This window comes from Xyrauchen texanus, chromosome 18, assembly GCF_025860055.1.
Source record: "Xyrauchen texanus isolate HMW12.3.18 chromosome 18, RBS_HiC_50CHRs, whole genome shotgun sequence".
Taxonomy (NCBI): domain Eukaryota; kingdom Metazoa; phylum Chordata; class Actinopteri; order Cypriniformes; family Catostomidae; genus Xyrauchen; species Xyrauchen texanus.
The window spans coordinates 38,411,340-38,431,453 of NC_068293.1; the positions used below are offsets into that span (position 1 = coordinate 38,411,340).

Sequence of the window (20,114 nt, forward strand, 5' to 3'; positions counted from 1 at the left end):
AGACTCCGCACATTTTTCCTTTACCAATGCAGGCTGTTAACCTTCTGAGGATAGTGATAAATTATTCAGTTGTTTTTGTGCCTTAAAGTGGAAATGGAGCAAGAATTAAATGGTGTAAAGCTGCTAAATCACATCTGATTTTCCACAACTCCTGTTGTCTGGAGTTCTTGGTATACTGAATGTTCTTGGACAGATATTTTATCAATGGTTTGTCCGTGGAACGATCCAAAAACACTTTAAACTGCAGTACAGCCCATTGAAGAGATTGTACGTCTATCCCTCACAGCCTCGTTGTCATTCCTATTAAAAATCAAAGATGCCGCTAGCGTGAACAAGGTGTCAGACAGACATCTTTGGCTGTTGAGTCACGACTTGCGCACTTTTTCTTTTTACGTGTGTGCCACCATTAGCGTTGTTTTTCTTATCACATTCTGTTCCATTCTATTTGCTCTCAGTCTAGCTGATTTGAATGCAAGAACGCATCATATGTAAACGCAGCTTAAAGATACATGTCTGATTAGGGTCGGGGGGAACCTGAAATCGGCCTAATTGTATAGGGCTTCCTTAATGGAATAGTTCACCAAAAATTGGACCAAAATTCTGTCATGTGTTGAACCAAAGTTAAACCATATGACACTTTGTATTCCGTGGTACACAAAAAGAGATGTTAGGCAGAATGTAATGGACTAACAGCCTCAGTCACCATTCACTTTCATTGTAGAGAAGAAAAAAAAAAAACATTCTTCAATATTTCTTCATTTGTGTTTCACGTAAGAATTATGATATGATGTGGAACAACATACGGGTGAGTAAATAACAGAATTGTATTTTTGGGTGAACTATCCCTTTAAACCTATTAGTCGACTACATACAAACCCACTATTTTGAAATAATGCAGTAGTTTTGAACATCCCATGTTGATACAAGTCACAGCTTTCATGTTAACTGCAGTAGTCTGGAATAGTTTTCACTGTAAAAGGTTACTCAACTGTCAGGTGGCCCTATTCTCCACTTCTTTTGAACTTTGGAGCAAGATCTTTCACACAGGTCACATGCACATTGCCTTTCTCACACCCTCATATGCTGCCTTGGGGCCAATAGCAGTTCCCCACATACTCCTTTTCCCCCCACTTTGGCATAGAAGGTCCGATTAGATCAACATTATCTTCAGAGTTTGATATTAAACAAAGCTCAGACCTGAATAATGTGTTTCAGGTATGGCTCAAGTCGTTCAAAACTGCATCGGCATTCTTTTGGATAAATTCGTAGGTAAGGCAGTTGCGGTTTAGAGTAAATATATATATATATACCTTTTAACCTGTGTGCAAACAAATGCCTCAGGCGAGCCAAATGCTGCTTGGATGTGCGTTGAAGTGTTTTTATTGAGAAGAACATGGGAAATTATCTCTGGTTCGTCGCGATTGGTCAGGGCAAAGTGTTTTCTCTCTGAAAGGATTCTCTCTTTGCTTTTCAGGGCCATTAAAGAATGGCTGTAGCTTTGAAGATGACCTGTCTCTGGGAGCCGAAGGTAAGTACTCTCCACTTACTCTCTCAATTGGACGTAATTACTCTCAAGTGAGCTCCTTTGTGTGGAATGTGCCCAAGTATTCCAAGCATTCCACGCAGCACCTGAGGTTAATGAACCATCAAGAGATCGATATTGCCAAACAAGGCTTATGTTATTGTCGTCATCTGTTTATTTCTGTTCTTTAAAGATGGGTATGTCATTTTTGGTGCTGTTTTCCTTTCTTTTTGGATTATGTGCTGTCTTGCATTTACACACAAATGCAACGCGACATGCACACCCATACATGTGATATTTAAAAGACTTGTCATGACACATCAGATAAGTTATCTCTGGTTTCATGGTGAGTTATCTGTGGCCCAGGTGTTAGCAAGTGAGAGAAGGGCTTTAATAACTCAAGTTCATTTGCACGTCACTTTTAATTCCGAAAGGAATTAAATTGTTGCATTTTTTTTTAACTCTGATGTGCAATGTTTACACTTGTTTTTTGTTCTAGGGGTGGGCCGAATACACAAAATCTGAAATAAAATATCTGAAATATCTGGATACACAAACATTTTTTATTTTAATTTTTTTTTTTCATTAGAAATGTCTATTTTGCCTAAGTTTTGAAAGAAATTAGCTCCTGTATATTATACAGGGAACACTGTTTTAGGTACATTATGATAATATGAATTTTAAAAATTAACAACAGAGCCCAAACTATGCATATCAATTGCTATTTATTTAACAAATATATTTATCAACACCCAAAACAAAAGTAAAACTTTGAAGTAAAAATAAATGATTGATCTTGGGATTTAAAAAATCAATATCGGGATTGTTCAAATTAAGAATCTATATTTTGCCAAGCCTTATACGGTATATATTTAGCTAGAAATGGCTTATGTATAAAATAAATATGTGATAATGCTTATGTTTATCATTAATGGATTGCATGAATATAAAGACAGAATGTTTTCAGAACTTTTTTTAAAATCCAAATCAGTTTAAGACAGAATCGGCGCTATTTACACAGCATCAAATAAACTTGCCGAGATGAAATAAATCTTTAAATTGCGCCGTCCTTATGTTACATTTACTGTCACTCAATTTTAAAGGTGACATGCAGGTGTCACGAGTGCAGCGCATCACGAGCACATCAGAAGTGCAGCATGAGTGCAGCACGATCCCATCATACAGACATTTCAGAGCCTTTATTTCTGCCACCCAAGCATTGAATTCCACTGTCTGGGATTACTTTGGGTTTGTTATAGACCCACAAGGCACCATCAATGTTGATGGTTACCCTGCCTGTAAAGTTTGTCATAAAAAAGTATTGGCTCAGGCGGGAAACACTTTAAACCTTTAACACCATCCCACAGAATTTGCAGAGATAAATGTAAGTGGAAATACAGTAATACAGGATAATAAGTTTCATAAAAGATTAAATGCTGTTTTACATAATTTGTAATGACTAGGTATGCTAAAGTTATTTTTATACTTTGTCACATTCACAAATGCAGCAAACAGATTTAAGCACTCATTCAACAGTACGACATGCCAACTATTTTTTCAATTGCCTAAGTACAGCACAACAGTAGGCCAACAATGTGTTTGATACTACTAATAATATTTTTTATTATATATATACATGTATATATTATAATATTTCTGTAATAAATGGGGTTTACAAATGACATGCCTTTTGGTATGCATGACATTGACAATATGCATGGAGGAAACTGCCAGTGAAACTGTGGTAGAAAATAGACAGTATTGGACAAAATGCCAATAAAGAAACTACAAATGAATAATATATATTCAGTAGGTATTGTTTAGAATTAAACTAAATCAAAAATGCAACAAATTACTGAATGCATACAAATACCTTGGCAATAATCATTACAAATTAGTATCATTACATTTCATAAAATAACAATAACATACACAAAGTTTTACAATTTAATAATTTTTTATTAAAACAGACCTCTGATGTAGAAAGTGTTAAATTGAATAATAAATTAACAGGGAAGTAGAGCTAGTAGAATTAATCATTTATAATAAATTCAGCCTTTTATTAAGATTTTTAATGCCTGATAGAAAAGTATCTACCTTTGTAGAGCGATACAATACTTTAGGCAATTGCAGGATAGTCCCATTAGTCACATATACACTTAAGAAAATTGAGTACACAATTATTTCTGGGCTTAAAAGATACAAAAAAACAAATAATTGAGCAACATTGTATCTCAAAATGACAATAAAATGCAAAGTAATCTCTTCAGTAATCAATACTTTTTTTTAATGTAACTGTATTCTAATTACCAATTATATCAGTTGTAACTGTAGTGGAATACAGTTACTTGTATTTTGTATTTTAAATACGTAATCTCATTACATGTATTCTGTTACTCCCCAACCCTGCACTTTCATCTGTACAAACAATAGTACGCAAGGATAAACATCATGGGACCACTCAGCCATCAAACCACTTAGGAAGGAGATGCATTCTGTCTCCTAGAGATTAATGTAGTTTTGGCGAAAAGTGCAAATCAATCCCAGAACAACAGCAAAGGACCTTGTAAAGATGCTGGAGGAAACTGGTTGACAAGTATCTATATCCACAGTAAAACGAGTCCTATATCGGCATAACCTGAAAGGCTACTCAGCAAGGAAAGAGCCAATGCTCCAAAACCGCCAAAAAAAAGCCAGACTACAGTTTGCAAGTGCATATGGGCAACAAGATTGTACATTTTGGAGAAATTCCCTCTGGTCTGATGAAAGCTTGGTTGCAAATGGATCTTCCAAAATGGACAGTGACCACAAGCATACAAAGTTGTGGCAAAATGGCTTAAGGACAACAAAGTCATGCTATTGGCGTGGCCATCACAAAGCCCTGACCTCAATCTGATAGAAAATCTGTGGTCATTACTGAAAAAGCATGTGCGAGCAAGGAGGCCTACAAACCTGACTCCGTTACACCAGTTCTGTCTGGAGGAATGGGACAAAATTCCAGCATCTTATTGTGAGAAGCCTTTGGAAGGCTACCCAAAATGTTTGACCCAAGTTAAACAATTTAAAGGCAATGCTACCAAATACTAACAAATTGTATGGAAACTTCTGATCCACTGGGAATGTGACGAAAGAAATAAAAGCTGAAATATATAATTCTCTCTGCTATTATTCTGACATTTTACAATTTTATAATAAAGTAGTGATCCTAACTGACCCAAGACAGGGAATGTTTTCTACGATTAAATGACAGGAATTGTGAAAAAACTGAGTTTAAAGATATTTAAGGTGCATGTCAACTTCTAACTTCAACGTTAACTATAACAATATATTACATTATGTCGTCCTTATTAATAGAAGTACTGATAACTCCCCCAAATGGCAAGTACGATTTTTATTTACTCGCAAATACCAATTTTTACCAAGTTTTGTGCTTGGCAAAACTTTCATTGTTTGATGTAATATGGGCCAGTAAATTTTAGATGCCGTTTTATGTGTGGGTTTACCAGCACAGATTCTTCCAGTTCTAGAATGACTTGTTTAAACAACACAAAAAGCCAATGGAGAATTTTTTGTACAAACTCCCCTCAAGCTATTGTGCTACTGCTGTTGACAAGGTTTCACCCTTCAGTGTATCTATGCAGAGAGGCGAGTCCAGACTTGTTGCACTACTTTTATTGACAGCAGGACTGGAATCAGGCAGCACCAGTTGTATTTCTGGGAAATTTTAGGTTGCACATTTTCACCTGAAGCTGAATGACGAATTCACCTGTAATTGTGCAGACAGGGTGCTTTGGGCTAGAAAGCTCTGGATAATGTCTTCTTCTGCTCTGTTTTCATTCCTGTCCTCTTTAATTAATTAAAATCTGGTTTCTAATGATTTGGTAAAGGTTTCACAATACGGATTTCCATTCAGAGTAGATTATGTTCTGTGGAATAAATAACATTTGGTAATGAAAGATGTCACAATATCAACTTGCTAATGCTTGTTTGAAAATTATTTTTGAAAACTCACAATGCTTATTTAAAAATAGCAGCCAGGGCTTTTGTTAAAGGGAAAGTTCATGCGTAAATTATGACAGAATGTTGTCATTTTTGACTTTTGTTCTGCCAGATGTCAACTGGTGATTACTTTGGCTTTAGGGACAATTTGGTGTTGAATTAGGGAGGAATCTAGTGCATCTTACAGCAAGCTCTGTCTGTTTCTTTCTCATCAGCCAATCACCTTCAAAACAGCAGCACAAAACCAGAGGCCAATGGGTGAGTAGTAACTCTAAAGTTTTCCCATCTCCTCCTGTACTGGTCTGTGTGCAGATGGGTCACTGTCTTCTCTCCTCAGCTATGAAACGCCAGCCAAGGACAAGAGGAGCCAGTTCAAGCAGAAGGGTAGAAGCATGAACTCCACAAGTTCTGGCAAGAGTAGCGGCACAGTGTCCAGGTACTTTACAACGTTTACATACTGACAACATTGGGACATGCAAAATCTTTCAGATTGTGAAATAGCAAAAACTCAGCTAGTAATTGTGCAAGGAGTTTGTCACTGATTTTGTATCATATAATTGAATATGGCAAATTTTATAGTACTCTGAGACATCTTTGGGATTTTGTAATGCATGGATGGAGGGATGGATGGATGGATGGATGGATGGATGGACAACCAGATAGAGAGAGGGATGGATGGATAAACGGACAAACAAATGGATGGATGGACAGACAGACATATGGAAAGACAGACAGAGAGATGGCTGGATGTATAAATGGTTAAATGGATGGATGAGACAGATGGATAAATGGAGTGATAGACAGATAGATATACAGAGTTATTGATGGATGATAGATGAAGGGATGGATGGATATAGAGAGATGGATGGATGGATGGATAAATAGATGCTTTGAGTGATAGAATAATAGATTAAGTGATAGAGTGATTGATTTGTTGTCTGTTTGCAGATAGATGCAGATGCATGTTTTTAATGTATGTTCTGTCTCCTGCAGTGTTTCTGAATTGCTGGACCTTTATGAGGAGGATCCAGAGGAGATCCTATACAACCTCGGTTTTGGGCGAGAGGAGCCTGACATCGCCTCCAAAATCCCTTCACGGTTCTTCAGCACCTCGTCTTACGCCAAGGGCATTGACATCAAAGTATACCTGGGAGCCCAGATTCAACGCATGGAGCTGGAGAACCCGAATTACGCCCTGACAAGTATGTGAACCAAGCTGTCAACACAATACCTCCGATCTGATAGTATCTCAACATCCGTTGCTCAGCCCGCTGTGCCTGTGCACGTTCAAAGTGATGATAAAAATGAGAAATGGATGGAAATATTAAAGCTAAATTGTGTAATTTTTTCAGTGTTTTTCATAATTTATCCTATCCCTGCTTAATATGCAGACACAACTATAAGTAAGCCATTAAAAGGGTAATTTCCTCAAAAAATTGCACTATAAAAATTCCGGCTTGGTTTGAGTGACCTGTCCAGCCTGACACAACAACATTGATTCAACCAATTGGCTTGAGTTGGGGCCAGAATTATCTGTTTGTTTGATTAGGAAGACAGTGTTTATTTTTACAATTCTGTTCGTTGGCGTTACTAGTGCAGAGATTACACACTTCAGCTTTAAATTATTCAACCATTTCCGTTGCAACCATTTAAACACACTTAAGTTTGGGAATTCCCTTGGAATCAAACCTAGATCCTTACGTTTCTAGCTCCATGCTCTACATACAAGTATCTTTATGTAAAAAAGAAAAGACAAGGAGAACCAGGGAATAGGAGGGGGAAGATGTGGTGGCCTGAGGGGAAGTGAATATTATTACAAGGATTTGCGTTCATTCTTTAATTACGCATTTCTTCAAGCGCAAACAATGCCCTTGTCTCTTAAACACTCCGTGATCAACAACACATTGTGTGCGCGCAAGGGCTGTTCAGACTCTGCTCAATTGAAGTACAGCACAACGATGCCATTGTCCTCCATGTGCACAGAAATGAGAGCGAGAGACCGAGAGCATCAGGGAGAGACAAAGTGACAAACAGGCTGTGGCATAGAAGCTCATTCTGCTATCCGCTCACATCAGGGTTCTGCCTGTGTGCCAGCTTCATGCCAGCTTGCATGTTGGCCTAGATTTGCATAATTGTTACCGAGCCAAGACAAAGCAGCCAAAAAGGAAGAGCCCGGGTGAGGGTAAGAATGTGCAAAGTCTGTAATAAGGCCAGTTGAACGTAAGGGTACAGCATTTGGCTTGAGGTTCTTGGTTCGTTACTTAGTTTGAATGTGTTTGTGGGCCTTCTGGCAACTTCGACTAGTCTGACTATGAATTATTGAGGCATAGGGGGAGATCATTTATTTGTAAGCTTACAGAGGAATTCAGGGACATCGATGAGTGACAGGACATTTTTAGAATAGTTTTTTTCTCTTTTTGCCCTGACGAATTGGGTTGGCTGCAGTATCCTCTGCTTGGCTGCATCTCTAGATTGCATCTCTTTCACACAGAAGTTTCATGTTCAGTGATGACAGATGTTATTTTGTTTCTGGATACTTGTTGCACCTTGTTATAGGGCTGCAACTAACGATTATTTCGATAATCGTTTAATCTAACGATTATTGACTATTCAGTGATTATCGCAACAAATAATCATTAGCTCTTAACTGATTATTCAGCTTGTGCCCCGTCTTAAAAGGTTGTATTAAACATGTTTACTAACAATAAAGAGGACAAAATCATCTTTTAAAAATACCTCTAAATTACTTTCACTGTATTCACTGAATACTTTCAAGTTTAATTCAGTAAAGAAATTCACTGCAAAAAATGTTATCAAATGTTTTTGTCTTGTGTTCCTTTTAAAATTGACAAAAAAAATCCTTAAAACAAGATCAATTTACTTGAAGCAACATATACGATATTTAGACTTGCTTTAAGAGGATGTATTTTAAATTTAAGTGTATATTGTGTATATATATATATATATATGTGTATATTTTCACCTGGTTATACTTCTGCGAGTGCAGTAAAGACAAAATATACTTGTATTCATGATCTACTTTCTAATAGCAAGTATAAATATCTTATGCTGCTTCTCAGGTGAATGCATCTTTTTTTAAAGGGTTTTTAGATATTTTTAAATATTTATAATTTTTATATTATATTCAACATTCTCATATAAAAAACATTCTTCTGCAGTATAGCTGCTAAAGAAAAATTACGTTGTTTTAGAGGAGTTTTAGAGATTTATATTAGATAACAAGCCAAAACAAAAACAAATCAAAAACGTATTTTGTTGCTGTTTATAATGGGGCAAAGACTATCCTCTCTCACCCTTCTGTTCACTTCAATCCATCTTAACTGCAGTTTCAATCTCTCCCCCTTAGATCGGGACATTTGCACAACTCTGAAGAATCGCTGACCGCACAGAGAAATGTCAGTTTCGGAGTTTGTAGTTAATTACATGATCTGCTTCCGTATTATTTAAACTTTAATAAAGCTACAACACATTCAATTTAACTGCAATTAAGATGTAACGCCAGGGTGTTTCCTTTAAAGATGCTCGACTTGCAAGTTTTGCTTCAGTGGACCTCCAGCTCCACTTATTTCACAATGAGAGTGCTTCTATATTTACTTATTTGGTATTTTTGTATAATTCCCTCATACTTTGCAATCTACATCACCTGAAGCTGATTGGAATGTTTAGAGTGCATCTGGACTGTGAGCTGTGTAATTCTTCCTCTCCTCAGTCAGGCAATAACTGCAGTGCTGCTCTCGCCTGTCAACATTAGAGTTCAATGTGATCTCATGTTACGTTAAATGAGATCAAACGACTATTCGACAACGGACGTTTTTGTCAACCGTTTTTTTTATTGTTGACGTTGTCGATAACATCGACTAATCATTTCAGCCCTACTTGGTTAGGACACAGTACAGTCCTAACCAGGCCTGTTTTTACTGGCCTGTATGTTTTTTTTATTATAACTCTTGTTTCTTCCTCCCCAAATGCTCCTCCGGGGGGGCCACGATCACAAAGAGAACGTGCGATTCATTGAAAAGCTTGCTCTCTGTTCCTCTAGTGCATATCTTGTGAGCCGTTCTTGAACGCTGACTCAGACAGCCTGGCTGCATTGCAAGAGATAAATGAAAACTATTGATTTCTGAGTAGCGCACATCACTGGCTGGTTATCACTTGTTATCATTCATTACATGCCTGCAGAATTGTCAAATCCCTCTTCCTTTTTGTCTGCCATGACAAATTTGATGCTGATAAAAACATCCAAGTACAAGTTGACATGATTGCACTGTATCCTACTTAATTTGTTTTTTGCAAGAGAAGGGATATATATATATATGCATATGCATGAGCACTACTTTCCGTACCCACTGTGTGTGTGTGTGTGTATATATATAATATATATACACACACATATATATACACATATATATATATACACACAGTGGGTACGGAAAGTATTCAGACCCCCTTACATTTTTCACTCTTTGTTATATTGCAGCCATTTGCTAAAATCATTTAAGTTCATTTTTTTCCTCATTATTGTACACACAGCACCCCATATTGACAGAAAAACACAGAATTGTTGACATTTTTGCACATTTATTAAAAAAGAAAAACTGAAATATCACATGGACCTAAGTATTCAGATCCTTTGCTGTGACACTCATATATTTAACTCAGGTGCTGTCCATTTCTTCTGATCATCCTTGAGATGGTTCTACACCTTCAGTTGAGTCCAGCTGTGTTTGATTATACTGATTGGACTTGATTAGGAAAGCCACACACCTGTCTATATAAGACCTTACAGCTCACAGTGCATGTCAGAGCAAATGAGAATCATGAGGTCAAAGGAACTGCCTGAAGATCTCAGAGACAGAATTGTGGCAAGGCACAGATCTGGCCAAGGTTACAAAAAAATGTCTGCTGCCCTTAAGGTTCATAAGAGCACAGTGGCCTCCATAATCCTTAAATGGAAGATGTTTGGGATGACCAGAACCCTTCCTAGAGCTGGCCGTCCGGCCAAACTGAGCTATCGGGGGAGAAGAGCCTTTGTGAGAGAGGTAAAGAAAAGATCACTGTGGCTGAGCTCCAGAGATGCAGTCGGGAGATGGGAGAAAGTTGTAGTAAGTCAACCATCACTGCAGCCATCCACCAGTCGGGGCTTTGTGGCAGAGTGGCCCGACGGAAGCCTCTCCTCAGTGCAAGACACATGAAAGCCCGTATGGAGTTTGCTAAAAAACACCTGAAGGACTCCAAGATTGTGATAAATAAGATTCTCTGGTCTGATGAGACCAAGATAGAACTTTTTGGCCTTAATTCTAAGCGGTATGTGTGGAGAAAACCAGGCACTGCTCATCACCTGTCCAGTACAGTCTCAACAGTGAAGCATGGTGGCAGCATCATGCTGTGGGGGTGTTTTTCAGCTACAGGGACAGGACGACTGGTTGCAATCGAGGGAAAGATGAATGCGGCCAAGTACAGGGATATCCTGGAAGAAAGCCTTCTCCAGAGTGCTCTGGATCTCAGACTGGGCCGAAGGTTCACCTTCCAACAAGACAATGACCCTAAGCACACCGCTAAAAAATAAAATAAGGAAGGAGTGGCTTCACAACAACTCCGTGACTGTTCTTGAATGGCCCAGCCAGAGCCCTGACTTAAACCCAATTGAGCATCTCTGGAGAGACCTGAAAATGGCTGTCCACCAACGTTTACCATCCAACCTGACAGAACTGGAGAGGATCTGCAAGGAGGAATGGCAGAGGATACCCAAATCCAGATGTGAAAAACTTGTTGCATCTTTCCCAAAAAGACTCATGGCTGTATTAGATCAAAAGGGTGCTTCTACTAAATACTGAACAAAGGGTCTGAATACTTAGGACCATGTGATATTTCAGTTTTTCTTTTTTAATAAATGTGCAAAAATGTCAACAATTCTGTGTTTTTCTGTCAATATGGGGTGCTGTGTGTACAATAATGAGGAAAAAAAATGAACAAATGATTTTAGCAAATGGCTGCAATATAACAAAGAGTGAAAAATGTAAGGGGGTCTGAATACTTTCCGTACCCACTGTATGTATGTATGTATATATATATATATATAAAATGTGCATGCATATGCACTGGTGGCCAAAAGTTTGGAATAATGTACAGATTTTTCTGTTTCAAAGGAAATTGGTACTTTAATTCACCAAAGTAGCATTCCACTGATCACGAAGTATAGGCAGGACATTACTGATGTATAAAAACAGCACATCACTATTTGAAAAAAATCATTTTTGATCAATCTAGCCAGGCCACATTTCCAGCAGCAATCACTTCGACACCTTATCCTTGAGTAATCATGCTAAATTGCTAATTTGGTACTAGAAAATCACTTGCCATTATATCAAACACAGTTGAACGCTATTTGGTTTGGTAAATAATGCTTAACATTGTCTTTGTGTTTGTTTTTGGGTTGCCAAAATTAGGTAAAAAAAAAAAGAAACGTCTTTCTCTAGACACTTATCAGTCAATCATTGTTTTGAGGAATGCATGCTATACAATACTTGAAATTGCCAAAAAACTAAAGATTTCATGCAAAGTTGTACACCACATTCTTCAAAGACAAAGGACAACTGACTCTAATGAGGACAGAAAGAGATGTAGAAGGCCAGATATACAACTAAACAAGAGGATAAGTACATCAGAGTCTCTAGTTTGAGAAGGCTGCCCCCTAAAGTCAACCAAACGTTAGTCGATGAGAAGAGTTTTGGTCGACCAAGTTTTGATTGGTCTGTTGGTCACAGAAAAAAATATCCACAGGAAGTGGCGAAGTCACGCAGTCAGTGATGGACAGACATGATCGTTTACACGGCTGGTCCATGCAGTAATTAAGTCAGGCAGGAATTCCAATGTGTGGGATGATTTCGAGAGGGTAAAGGATGACCCAAAGAAGGTGACATGCAAATTCTGCAGGCCAACGTTCGACTATCAATCATCAAGCTCAACATGGCTTATCATTTTGTAACTTGCATTTAGCCTAACATTAGCCACTTAGCATGGCTGCTCACTCTAACGCTAGATAACCTAGATAAATATGCGCTATTAGGTTTATCCAAATGTTCGTGGGGAAGATAAATTATTACCTCGCTTACTGCATGTTTTACTTAATGTGCATTTCGCTCTAAATTAACAAAATTTTCAGATAGTCTCCTTGCTGGTTTTTCCGACACATTCAGAATCATTACCACTTTTGCCTGTGTCACTGGGGCTCGCTTCGTCCATGTGCTTGTAAAATGTATATTTTAAAGGCTCATTATTACGGTTTAGTATTTCTCTGTAATGTAGAACAGTGTTAGCAATGTTACTTATAACATTCTTTTTACAGCCCTAGAACTCAAACCATTTTCTGATGCCCTCAAAAATGTATATTTAAGCAATTCAATTAATATCATAATCATGCCACAACTAGTTGACTAATGGTTTAAACTAACGACTACTAGTCGAAAAGGAAAATCTTTGGTCGGGAGCAGCCCTACCTCACATGTCCTCAGCTGACAGCTTCATTGAATTCCACACTGAAAAGCCACTTTTGAAACAGAAAAAACAAAAGGAAAGTTTAGAGTGGGCAAAGAAACACAGGCATTGGACAACAGATAATTGGAAAAGAGTGTTATGGATCTTAACCCCATTGAGCTTTTGTGGGATCAGCTTGACTGTAAGGTGTGTGATAAGTGCCCGACAAGACTGTCACATCTATGGAAAGTGCTACAGGAAGTGTGGGGTGAAATGTGGAGTGAAATCAACTTTTTTGTCTTATTTATAGTTTCTAAATTTACTGCACCTACTGTCAGAAATTACCTTTTACTGCAAGGGGCAATATTTGCCCCCTGGATTTTATTTAATTTTCAATTACATTTTTTTTTGACCTTTTGAGGGTATATGTGGGTCTGTTTTTGTCAATATTTCAATTTTAATCTGTTCATTATTTCAAATTCTTAAATCTGAGCCGAAGAATGAAATCAACAATAATTTATATTTGATGTCATAAGATGTACAAGCAGCGTTATAATAGAATGTTAAACTCTATATCAGAAGATCATTCTACATAAGAATTCATTTAGATTTTTGCCTCATGGCCCCCTCAAATTTCTGACCATTTACGGTCAAATTGGCATTTCAGTGGAGAAATATATTATTCATAACTGCAGTTTTTTTTTAGCAATACGATAATGAAATAAAAAATGTTTTTAGTTATAGGTCCCAGCGAGCCAATTCAGGGAGGAAGTGAGTTGTCTGATTCAGTTCATGATACATACAATTTGCCATTTTATTTGAGTGATTTAAAAGAACCACACCAAATGAGCCATTTTGTTCATGCATTGGGACAGTGTTTTTGTTGAGTGCAATCGGTGAACAAAACGCTATAGAACGTTTTGTTGTCTTTTTTTTTTTTTTTTGGTCAATATATTATTTTTCAGCGCACTGTTTTCTCCCTTGCCACATACAAGTTTGCAGCTAAAATATGTATGCATAAATAAATACTTTCTGTTTTGCTGTGGTGCTGCAGATTCTGATTCCTTTACAGAGCTGCAGGAAACTATGCTTTATTAGCCAAGTTGACCATTTCAAATGTTTTCTATTATTTCTGTAGAATTTTTATTTTATTCTCTTTTTACTAGAATCCAGAGGTTAGGCTTATTTGACTAAATAATGGTAAACAAGGTTGCAGTGAGATGTTTGTATGGAAATTGTACTTCTTATTTGACTAAAGCTCTATGCCTCCTTTAGGTCGTTTCCGTCAGACAGAAGTGTTGGCTACAGTAGCAAACGTCTTCTCAGAGATCTACTCCCAGGTGTCTGGAAGACCAATGGAACGAATCGGCAGCAGCGACATAGAGGCAGTAAAACCCTCCCCACTTAAAAGAAACAATTCCGCTTTGAATGTAGCTAAGATCCTGAAGCGCAACATTACGAAACATAACCTTTTGGCCTCTTCTACTGAGGAACCTGCCAATCAGCCTTCAGCATTGCAACCCGGCAGTGTAGAAGGTGTGAACCCCATACAAGACGAAGTGACCGATGTCGAACAGAAGCTGCAGCAGAAGGTCTTTAAGAAAAAGGATTCTTCTCTGGCCACAGTGACCGAGGAGGCCCAGCAAGGTATTACAGAGGCTTCCCTTGATGGAGATATCCAAGGACCTTTAGCTAAAGACTCTACATTAATGAATGGTGACCACTCTGCCTTGCACAACACTGAGACACCAGCTCTGAACAAAGACGTGCCAGATTCCCCAGTCCTGGTGAGCATCAATCGAGCATCTGATGAGAGCGATGGTGACCTCACGAGACTATTAGAACTCGATAGGGAGCACCAAGAAGCCATCACTTCCACTCCAGACAAAGAGCCATCCAACCTGCTGCCCAACCCGCACATAGCCCACCTGCTCAGCCAACCCAGAGACTCCTTTGAGATGGAGGAGGTACTGTTCACTCTGATTACCACTTTACTGTAATCATAACACAAAATCAGAAAGCTCTCAATTATGAAATCGGTAGCTTTTAAGATAAGCTTTTAGCTACCAACAAAAGTATATTTCCATTTTCTATGCTCCATTTAACAAATTACATTGAAATACATTCCACATCATTACATATATTTTCCTGAAAAATCAGCACAAAAATTGAAAAAAAAAAAAAAAAAAGTTGTCAGATTCTATCTGGACCTGCTTGTCACTAGGGCTGATCATCTAATATATATAAAAAAGAAAATAATAATCAGTTAGAGGTCACAAGCGAAAAGCTTCAGAAATAATTGGGATTTTCTGCAGCTCACTTGTAATTTAGAAGGCACCCCATATACACTGAAAGAAAGTGATGAGACAACTATAGTGCTTCCATTATTGTCCATTATATTACAATTTAAATAAGAGTCTATACTTGTGGTGTCTATATGGCATCATGTATTACATTGGGAAGATTCAAACTGCTGAACTCCAGGACTGGAACTGTCATGCGTTGCTCAATTTGTGTATAATTTATTCAAAATTTGTAAAACAGTTCTGTTTTGATTCAGCAATGTGAAGATGTCCATTTAGGCATTTTCCTGATATATTGATTTATTAAATCTTAATAAAGTTATTCAGGAACACAGTTCTTATTTTGGATGTGTATGGGGCATGCAGTTTCTGGACACAGACAAGTATTTAATATCATAAAAGTCAAGTCAAATTTATTTGACACAAATTTTTTCACAAAACACGTCATGTCAAAGCAGCTTTACAGAAAATCATGCTGTAACAGAAGATTATGCTGTGATGTCTTAAAGTCCTCAGTGTGTGGTTCAAATGACCAATGAGATTAAGTATGCCTTAAAAATTATCATATTTTGGTGCTCAGTTAGCAAGCTAAAGGCAACTGTGACAGATAGTTAAGGGAGAAAAATGACTTTGGGGGAGCAAGTTCCTTTTAGGCTAAACGGCATGAATATAATGCCAATATTAGTTATACATGTTTGGTACAAGTCTTGTTTTATGGAAGTAAACTACGTAAATGTTGGTGGGCAATGTTTAAAACTTAAGGATTTTCTTAAAATCTCTAAGAATGATTCCATCCCGAATTGACTGTGGAAGTGCACGTAGATTCAGTGTCCTTTTTTATTTGGCTGATGAAGGCTTTAGTTGGCATTCATTTATTGTCTATTGTACATTAGGACAGTGGTTACCAAACTTTTTACAGTGGCGTACCCCTTCAAACGTACTCTACCGCATAGATACAATTCACACAAGATAATTAGAAAATATGTCTGTTTAACACAATTATCTTTGAAAAACATCTCCCTTATATTAAACATGTTATATTTGTACATGTTTTGTACAGGTTATATTTGTATACATATACGTATACTGAATAAATGGCTTTCTGATTGAGATGAGAATGTTAGGTATGATATAACTGCACGGTATGCAAGAATAGCGTTCGTTTCTGTGCCTGGAATTGAGCATCATTGCTCTGTATCTGTGCAATTGCGTGGTGAGCTCAAGGGGCTTTTTATGTCACATTTGACACTGTTAGCAAGGTTGAGCTCATTTGCTGAAAAAACATCATGCAATAATGTAAAAACTGGTCTCTACCTTGCGAGCAAATGTGATTGAAATTATTGCGTGTTAATATGGAACATTACTTGGTGCTGTTGAATGTCTGACACCTGTCATCAAATCTTCTGAACTTATACCATCAGTATCAAAACTCCCTATACATCTAACCTTATATACAAATTACGTTTTAAACTGCGGAAAAAAAACGTAACTAAAATTGTGGACGACTGACATGTGCGAGTCTGGTAAAACAGTGGAGTATTTTACATATTATCACTAAACTACGTCACCTAGAACTGGACTGGGCTGATGAAAAAATATACTTGTGTGACGCACGATGCATGAATAAATGCCTTTTTTTAACCGCAAAATAACGGGTTATTTCATTGCATATTTTTCTGACCTTTATGAGACAACCATTTCGGTTTTTCTACACTAGAGGGCACACAAAATAATTTTTGCCAGTGAGAAAGAAATACATGAACTGGGTTTGAATGTTATATTAGACTGTAATGAAATTGAAAGAACGGTAAATCTCAGAATGTCATTCGTGTAGCCCCATTGTCACCTCACGTACCCCCAGGGGTACGCTTACCCCAGTTTGGGTAACGCTGCATTAGGATAAATGTATAATGTAAATTATATAATGAATTTCCATTTAAAGGGAAGTAATGTACAAAATGTATTTTTGCCATATTAGTGCAGCCCTACTTAACACAACAAGCCTCCCTGTTTTCCCTTGTCCGGTTCTCACGCTGACAATCATCTCTAAGCATCTTTTACATTTTTTTTGTGCTTTTGTTGTAAAAACAGCTGAGGGTCATGACATGTAAAGCTAAATATAAATAAAAACTGGAACATGGAGTGCCTTGAGGATGTGCTAGGGATTATGTTTCTGTCTTTATGTTAGAGCATGTTTCAGATACCTAATAACAGATTATGTACACTAACTAACTTATAATATGTTCCCTCTTTGTCATGATTTGTGTACAGACTGTACATGGCAATGACCAAGCTGTATCTCTTTCTTTGCAGTTGCAGAGTAACGAGGATGAGACTCTGTCTGTGCCTTGTGGCATGTCCGGATCTGGCAGTAGTAAGTGTAGACTGACCACATTATCAGTCAGTTATAACACTGACAGGAAGATAATATCCTGAATTTGGATTTGTGTCAAAGGCTAAATGCAATTTTGAAGTATTTATTACAAACATGGTTTTGAGCAGAAAATACATGTTTTGTACATGGTTTTGGCATGCTGCTTTTTTTTTTTTTTTTTTTACAAAAAAGACAATCAAACAGGTTTGGATTGGTTTCTCAGGCAAAGCATTAGAATTGAAGCAAGATTTTTTTTAAAAAATTGCATTCAAGCCCATTCCTCCTGAGAATGCAATGACTGCTCATGATCAGGGTGACTTTCCCACAGAAAGAAAAAAAGGAAATGAAAAAAGAAGGGAAAAAAACGGTTCCAGTAACACTCGCTGTATTATGGCCCAGCCCCAAACATCTCCAGTGGACTTTAACACTTCCTTTAGATATGGGTCATGACTGCCCTATTGTGGTGCATATGAATGTTCATCATTCGTATCCCCACCTTGAAGGAAAGTTCTGGTATCAATACAAGCTCTATAGACATAATTTGTTGCAAAAGGTCGATTACCAGTTTTATTTAAAGACAAAAATTATCATTATACTAGCACGCAAACAATGTATGTACTCGGGTCATGGCATTAAACATGCATTTTCACCCACTGAGTCAAGCGATGAACAGCGGCAGAGGTGTTACACCACATTCTGCTGTACGAGTTTAGAGGAAAATTTCACCGGTGGAAAACCAGACTTTTAAATATTATATTTTATAAAAGCAATGACTGGAATTATTCGGTTGAAGGGGTACCAAACTGTGAACCCTGAACAAAACAGTTTGATTAATACATGTTTACACATTAGCTTCCACTCAGCTGGCAAGCAATGAAAGTAGCTACGTGGTTATCTAGTTAGCTATAAGCTTGTTGTCACAGAGTAAAAGATGGACCAACATTGCGTCTCATCAACTAGGTAACAGTGTACAGTAGTCTGAAATCAACAGTCAACAGACACAATCCACCACCGCACTGTTTTCTGCTGAGCTGCAAAAAGATGCTCTGATGTTTACCTTTCAATCTGACACACTACTGCTCTGACATCACTCAGACATGAGTGACATGGTTGTCAGAGACAGGGTTAATGTTATATTAGTTATATTGAAAAGGGAAAATGATGGGGTCATTGTTTATTAACTTTCAAGTATGTATTTCACAACCAAAAAGACACCACTCAACTCTGCAACGCTTAACTCTGCCCTGTCTGCAGAGCCACCGTAGCTCCGAGTCAGCTCCGTAAACAATGGAGTCGAAGCGTGCTCTGCTGGAAATACTATGTAATAACGGCAATTCTAAAGCATTATTTTCTGCATTATATGTTCTGGAAAAAGTTTTCATATCTACGCATATAGGTAAACAAATCCGCCGATACCGATATATCGGTGAAAGGCTAATATCGGCCGACCAATATATATCGATATATCATTAATTTTAGCCACAAGACTGTCACAAGATGTGTTAAAGTGAGGCTAGTGTGATACAATCTCTTATTGTAGCTGCGTTTGTGTAAAGTTCTATCTAATCTTTCAATGTCATGGTAATGTAACAATGCTAACTTTCAAGGATGCAAGATAGTTACATTTTACATGGAGAACTCATCTCACAGGAATTAATGCATAACCTGAAGTTCATCCACCTAGAAAAGTAGTCCCTGCTTAAAAGGACAAGTTTGACAGCTTCACCACTCAAAGAATACACTGGCATTTACTGAATAATTTACTGCTTTAACGAAAATATGTGCCTCATTTCTTCTTTTTAAGTCACAAGTTCTACTTGTGAAATGCTAGCCCTGTTTGCTTCCATTACACGTGCCCTACTGTAACTGTGTTTATCATACATTGGCACACATTCTTTTAAATTTTACTGCTCAGTCCCACTCAGTTTTGGTGGTCACGTTTAAATTCCCTACAGAGCGGTTATTGAGGACTACCAGCCAGCAGTCTGATAGCAGTGGGTTTGCTGAGGACCCATCCACAGACGGTTCCGGTAATCATCTGAAGGTGTGTGTGTGTGTGGGTGTATACTCTATAATCTATGAATAGAAAAATGACTGAGATGAGTTAAAAGTGAAATCAAGAAAGTGGACCTGTTATTCTGTCACTATTTACAGTTCTCTCACCCACATGTTGTCAAGAACTTGTATACTGGCCCCCCTAAAAACAAAAAAAGTCCACATGAATTCAAGTCCACTATTGCTCAAATATTCAAAAGCAGTGGTTCCCAAACTGTGTTAAATGAGGCAGAGATTTTGCAGCACCCCTAGCAAGTCCCAGTTTGGGAACCACTGTTCTAAAGCATATACAATAGCTTTGAGGAGGGAACAGACTGATAGTTGTTATTCATTGAGCGGAGTGTACAATTTTGGTTTGAAATTATAT

At 37.6% G+C, this 20,114-nt stretch overlaps 1 protein-coding gene across 2 annotated transcripts in view; it reads left to right on the top strand.

Moving 5' to 3' along the window:
• Positions 1-20,114, top strand: part of itprid2 (ITPR interacting domain containing 2) — a 71,160-nt gene that overhangs the window by 35,752 nt on the left and 15,294 nt on the right. For both annotated transcript variants that reach the window (XM_052148447.1, XM_052148448.1), the window contains exons 5-11: positions 1,475-1,528; positions 5,737-5,779; positions 5,859-5,957; positions 6,515-6,723; positions 14,291-14,982; positions 17,632-17,692; positions 19,648-19,736. In XM_052148447.1, coding sequence (XP_052004407.1) covers positions 1,475-1,528; positions 5,737-5,779; positions 5,859-5,957; positions 6,515-6,723; positions 14,291-14,982; positions 17,632-17,692; positions 19,648-19,736 — 1,247 coding nt within the window. The remainder of the gene's footprint in view (positions 1-1,474; positions 1,529-5,736; positions 5,780-5,858; positions 5,958-6,514; positions 6,724-14,290; positions 14,983-17,631; positions 17,693-19,647; positions 19,737-20,114) is intronic.